The sequence below is a fragment of the Armigeres subalbatus genome, chromosome 2 (genome assembly GCF_024139115.2).
Source record: "Armigeres subalbatus isolate Guangzhou_Male chromosome 2, GZ_Asu_2, whole genome shotgun sequence".
NCBI classification, from domain to species: Eukaryota; Metazoa; Arthropoda; class Insecta; order Diptera; family Culicidae; genus Armigeres; species Armigeres subalbatus.
The window spans coordinates 357,392,242-357,398,446 of NC_085140.1; the positions used below are offsets into that span (position 1 = coordinate 357,392,242).

The 6,205-nt window shown below is 47.5% G+C and overlaps 2 protein-coding genes across 2 annotated transcripts; both read left to right on the forward strand.

The window, feature by feature from the left end:
* The first annotated feature begins 874 nt into the window (after positions 1-874).
* Positions 875-3,030, forward strand: LOC134210059 (uncharacterized). Its single transcript, XM_062686083.1, has 2 exons — positions 875-2,687; positions 2,735-3,030. The coding sequence occupies exons 1-2, from the start codon at positions 875-877 to the stop codon at positions 3,028-3,030; spliced, it is 2,109 nt and encodes a 702-aa protein (XP_062542067.1).
* Positions 3,031-5,203: 2,173 nt separating this feature from the next.
* On the forward strand, positions 5,204-5,887 carry LOC134210060 (uncharacterized). Its single transcript, XM_062686084.1, has one exon. The coding sequence runs from the start codon at positions 5,204-5,206 to the stop codon at positions 5,885-5,887; it is 684 nt and encodes a 227-aa protein (XP_062542068.1).
* Positions 5,888-6,205: the final 318 nt, after the last annotated feature.

Below are 6,205 nucleotides of genomic sequence, written 5' to 3' on the forward strand. Positions count from 1 at the left end.
AAGTTCGACGATCAACTTGCCCGGCGAACGTAAACAAACATCGATCCCATCACCTGTGCGAATCGAGTGGACACGCACACAACCGAGACACTACACTGGCATCCATCCCGAACCGACGACACATCACTGGAATTGATTAATGGTCCCTGGTCATCAATCACCGAAGCACAATCGCATTAGCTTAGCGTATCGACACTACCAACTCACTTCACCCGTACAACACCACTACCCGGAAGAGTGCAGCCGTACGAGATTCCTTTTTCGAAGGTAAATAATTATATTGCACTGCACTCAGTATATGTTCTTGCCGAAGCAAGGATCGACAGTTCACTACACCGATTGTTTTGTTTCCGAATCTGTTATGAATGCGCACGACTGACTGGCTAAATGTACCTACGACGTCTCTCGAAATTTTGTGGAACATATGTGCGAGGGGTAGCCGGTGTAAAACGCACTCTACGCGCATTTTGAAAAAGGTTAAACTCTTTTAATTTTTGACCGTTTTGGATATTTTGGAGCAAATAATTGTTTGTGAGATTAGTAAGAACTGGTATATGTCCAGCCGAAGCTGGACTTATCCGTTGATACTACATTGAAGTTTTCCTTTCGAATTATCGATCTGGCATTGCAAATTTGGACGAAAATTTTGGGAATCGAGTTGAAGTTGGATTAGTCAACCGATACTAAACGTTAATTGAGGACGATTTGATTGACATCAGCATTCATTCGGCATAGCTGTAGAGCAGCGCACCGAATTGTTTCGAAGGTAAATAAAACTCTACAGTTTATGTCCTGTCGAAGCTAGGACGAATCGCAGTTATTACACCGAAGTCTTTATTTCTTTGTGTCTGTGGTGCAAGTGAAATTCGTAACCATGCCTAAGCTGCCGTCGATGAAAATTCTGTTAACCAAGGCGAAGTCTCATCAGTGTCTCTTCAACGAAATCTGTACTTTCGTTGATCAAATCAATGCAGAAACCACAGCGAATCAACTGACTGTTCGAATGGAGAACTTTGACGGGCTCTGGGAAAACATCAACGAGGCGCTGAATGCAATCGAGACCCATGATGATTATCCCGATGGAGATGAAAGCTGTAGCAAGGAGCGTGCAGAGTATGGTAACCGCTATTACGACTACAAGGCGAGGATTTTGGATCGACTGAAGCAGCTAGAGCAACCTAGACAGGCCACTTCCGATCGAGCACAGGGCTCTGGGATGCATGATGTGGCGGAACACGTGCGTCTACCGCAGATTAAGCTGCAAACCTTCGATGGAAACATCGACGAATGGCTAAGTTTTCGTGACCTGTACACTTCGTTGATTCACCTGAAAGCGGACTTACCTGATGTCGAAAAGTTCCATTATCTGAAGGGCTGCTTGGCGGGGGAAGCCAAGTCGCTGATAGATCCACTAGCCATCACCAATATCAACTACCAAGTAGCCTGGAAGACACTTATGAATCGGTACAACGACAGCAAGTTGCTGAAAAGACGTCAGGTGCAAACGCTATTCAAATTACCGTCTCTCGGGAAGGAGTCTGCTTCCGAACTTCAATCGTTGCTGGAGAAGTTCGAACGTGTAATCCAAACTTTGGATCAAATCGTCCAGCCAGCAGATTACAAAGACTTGCTGTTGGTGGAAATCATGTGCTCCCGATTGGACCCAACCACAAGGCGCTGTTGGGAGGAGAATTCTGCTACAAAGGAGCAGGATAAGGTGAAGGATTTGATCGACTTTCTGCAAACCAGGATCAAGATTCTTGGATCCCTTCCGTTGAAACCTTCCGAGAAAAGAGAAACGCCGAAGATGCCTTCCCGAAAACCATCGCTCACCCGATCGAGTCACAATGCAGTTTACAGCACTGGATTACGCTGCTTAGCTTGTTCAGAATCCCACCTGCTCTTCCAATGCCCAGCGTTTCAGAGGATGTCTGTGTCATCTCGAGATAAACTGCTACGGAGCCATTCGCTGTGCAGAAATTGTTTCCGACGTGGTCACCAGGCCAACGAGTGCACGTCGAAATATGTCTGCCGTAGCTGCAAGGGAAAGCATCATACACTAGTGTGTTTCCATTCCGAAAATACCTCTAGAAGAGGTGCCTCTGCTGATCGACCAAGCACCAGTAGTGCACAGTTTTCCAGTGAGACTAATTCCAACGCAGTCGATACAACAGTGTCTTCCAATATGGCGATCAACCACTCAGCTCCAGTATTGCTGGCCACCGCCATCGTTCTAGTGGAGGACGATGAAGGAGTAGCTTTTCCAACTCGGGCGCTTCTTGATTCAGGATCGGAATGTAATTTCATGGCAGAGCGCCTCTGTCAGAAAATGAAGATTAAGCGAAAGCGCTCGAACATCGACGTTGTGGGAATCGGACAGTCCAATATGAAGGTGCGACATCGCGTCCAAGCCAAAATCAAGTCGCGAGTTTCACCATTCTCGCAGAGCATGGAATTTCTCATTCTTCCGACCGTTACGTCGAATCTTCCAACTACAAGTGTCCGACGTGCAGATTGGAAAATACCTGAAGGTGTAGAACTGGCAGATCCATCCTTCTTCGAATCAGCTGCTGTCGATCTGGTGATTGGTATCCAACATTTCTTCGATCTCATCAAATCCAGAAAGATATCTTTGGGAAATGGGCTCCCGACGTTGAATGAGTCTGTTTTTGGCTGGATTGTTTCTGGTGTGGTCAACGATGCCGGTGCTGTAGTCCAAAATCCTGCTACACAGCAATGGCTACCGATTTCGAGGAGCTGATCAATCGGTTTTGGAGCTGCGAAGAATTGGAAATCAGCAACAACTATTCCCCAGAAGAGGAGAGATGCGAGGAGCATTTCAAACGAACCGTGCGGAGATCCGAAAATGGACGGTACACCGTGTCGTATCCAAGGAACCATGACAAATTAGTCGAATTGGGCGAGTCAAGGGACATTGCGCTTCGACGACTTTTATGGTTGGAACGTAGACTGGATAGGGATCCAGAGCTACACGAGCAGTACAAGCAGTTCATGGTGGAGTACGAATAACTCGGGCACATGCGCAAGGTGGTCGATACAGGTGTTTCCTTCCACATCATCCAGTCGTCAAACAGGACAGCACAATGACTAAGGTTAGAGTCGTATTCGATGCATCATCCAAGACACGCTCAGGAACGTCTCTCAACGATGCTTTGCTGGTAGGGCCAGTAATCCAGGATGATCTACGATCAATCATTCTCCGTTGTCGTATGGTATGCATTATGTTGGTTCCCGATGTTTAGAAAATGTTCCGCCAAATTCTCATCTGTCAAGACGACATTCCTCTCAAACTATCTTGTGGCGGACAGATGAACAATCCGATATCCAATGGTATGAGCTAACCACTGTTACTTACGGTACCAAACCTGCTCCCTATCTAGCTACGCGCACGCTGCAGCAACTAGCTGAAGATGAGCAACTCCAATTCCCTATGGCGGCAAGGGCTGTCAAGAAGGACGTGTATATGGATGACGTCCTGACTGGTACGAACACCGAAGAGGAAGCTATGGAGCTGAGGACCCAACTTGATTCGATGCTATCCAAAGGTGGATTTTCGTTGAGGAAATGGGCGTCGAATTGTCCAAAAGTGTTGGAAGGCATTCCCAAGGAAAATCTAGCGATCGCCAATACCGAAGAAGTATCGCTAGACCCGACCCATCCGTAAAAACCCTAGGTTTGGTTTGGTTACCAGGAACCGATCGTATCAAATTCCGCTTTAAGATCGGTATTCCAAATTTTGACGAGGATCTGTCAAAACGGAAGGTACTCTCGATAATAGCCTCATTATTCGATCCACTTGGTTTGATCGGAGCGGTCATCTTGCGAGCGAAGCTGTTCATGCAATTACTTTGGACGCAAGAAGATGAGGATGGAAACCGACTAGGCTGGGGAATGGCAAAATTATCAACATCTGCTACCCCGACTGACCGAGTTGATCATTCAACGTTGCGTTGTTTTACCAGGAGCAGCGAAGGTTCATTTGCATATCTTCTCTAATGCCTCAGAGCGTGCATATGGAACTCGTGCGTACATCCGGCGCAAGAATCACAAAGGAGAAGTTTGGGCTGCTTTATTGACGTCAAAATCCAAGGTGGCACTGTTGTTGAGACGCCAATCAATTCCCCGGCTGGAGCTAAGCGGAGCATTGTTTTCCGCACAGCTGGCAGAGAAATTCCTAGAGACGATCGAGGTTCCAATGGAGGTGTTCTTCTGGTCCGACTCAACTTGCGCTCTAATGGATTGAGGGAAAGCTTTCAACGTTGACAACATTTGTTGGCAATCGTTTGGCCAAGATCCAACGAATTTCCGAACAATATTCCTGGAACCATGTTGCCGGAGTGGACACTCCGGCGGACCTAATATCCCGAGGTATTGGACCCGGACAAATCCATAACTGTACACTATGGTAGGAAGGGACATCATGGCTCAAGAAGATGAGAGAAGAATGGCCAAGTTGATCAGCAACTCCTGTTGCACAAGATGTTGAATTAGAGTTTCGTTCAACAGCACATTGTGCTAATGAAAAGCTCGAAGGTTTTGTGGGCTGGTACATTTCCAAGGTCCCTTCGTACACAGATGTGCTGAGGCAAACAGCAATCTGGCAGCGTTTGATTCGAACACTGCGGAAGGAGGATCCGAAGCCGACCGGTTTTCTAACAGTGAAGGAGTTAGATGAAGCCGAAATCACTAATATACGAAAACTCCAACAGGAAGAATTTTTGAGCGAATGGAAATCTCTCTGAAGAAACCAATACCAAAGAGCTCATCACTACGATGGTTCAATCCGACATTGTCAAGGGACTATGTAATCCGAGTCGGTGGATTGGGTCACTCACAGGAGTCGGATAACGGCAAAAACCCCTTGGTCCTACCTGCTCGTCGTCTGTTCACCAGAATGCTAATTCAACACTATCACCAGCGCCTACTCCACGCAGGGCCTTATTGCTATTGGCAGAAGTCCTCTAGGGGGCGCAGTATGGCAAGGAACGTTGTCCATAATTGCCAACGCTGCTTTTGAGTAAAGCCAACCGCGGTGCAGCAATTCATGGGAGAGCTGTCTGCGGCAAGACTCACAGTCACAAAGCCATTTTCCAAGACCGGCGTCGATTATTTCGGCCCCGTCCATATCCACCTAGGACCCCGGAGACCCTCAGTGAAAGGATATGTTGCACTCTTCATCTGCATGTGTACAAAAGCGGTTCACCTGGAACTAGTATCCGACCTTTCGACCAATCGTTTCATCCAGGCATTCCGAAGATTCATTGGAAGAAGAGGCTATTGTTCTGAGGTGCATTCAGACAATGGCACAAATTTCGTTGGGGCAAGAAATCAATTGCAGCAGTTGTTCGATCTACTTCGTAGTAAGCATCACCAGGACAGGGTCAGCCAAGACAGTGCTCAGGACGGCATACAATGGCACTTCAACCCCCCTGCTGCTCCCCATTTTGGAGGCCTATGGGAGGCAGCAGTGCGATCAGCAAAAATCCACATCCTGAAAGTTATCGGTGATAACCCTGCGACGATCGAGGACTTCAACACTCTTCTGGTACAGGTGGAGGCTTGTCTGAATTCCAGGCCTATTACGGAGATGTCAGACGATCCGAATGACTTCGAACCACTTACACCTGGCCATTTTTTAACTGGAACATCGCTCCGCAAGCTACCAGATCCGAATCTTCTACACTTCCCAACGAATCGACTGACCCAATTTCAGGTGATTCAACAAAGGGTACAGGTATTTTGGTCTATGTGTAGAACGGAGTACTTGTCGCTACTACAGAGCCGGACGAAGCGTTGGAAACCACCAGTTGAGATCACCGTTGGAAACCTCGTGGTCCTGAAGGACGAAAATCCCCTTCCGGCCTAATGGAAACTTGGCAGCATAATGGAAGTACATCCAGGCAGCGATGGAATCGTTAGGGTGGTGTCCGTCAAAACCGCCACTGGATACCTAAAGCGTCCTGTGGAGAAAGTATGCCTACTACCACCAGCTAATCAACCGCCAGACGAAGAGAACCAAAGTTGAGTTACATTGCGTTGCCATGTCGTCCACCCGTGTTCCGAGAGGTTCTTTTCTTTCTTTTCAGAAATTCTACAAATTTCAGGGTGGGGGAGAATGTTGAGGAACGCACCAACAAGTTCCCCACCCCTTTTTGAGGTCGATCACTGGCTACGTAACTGGCGA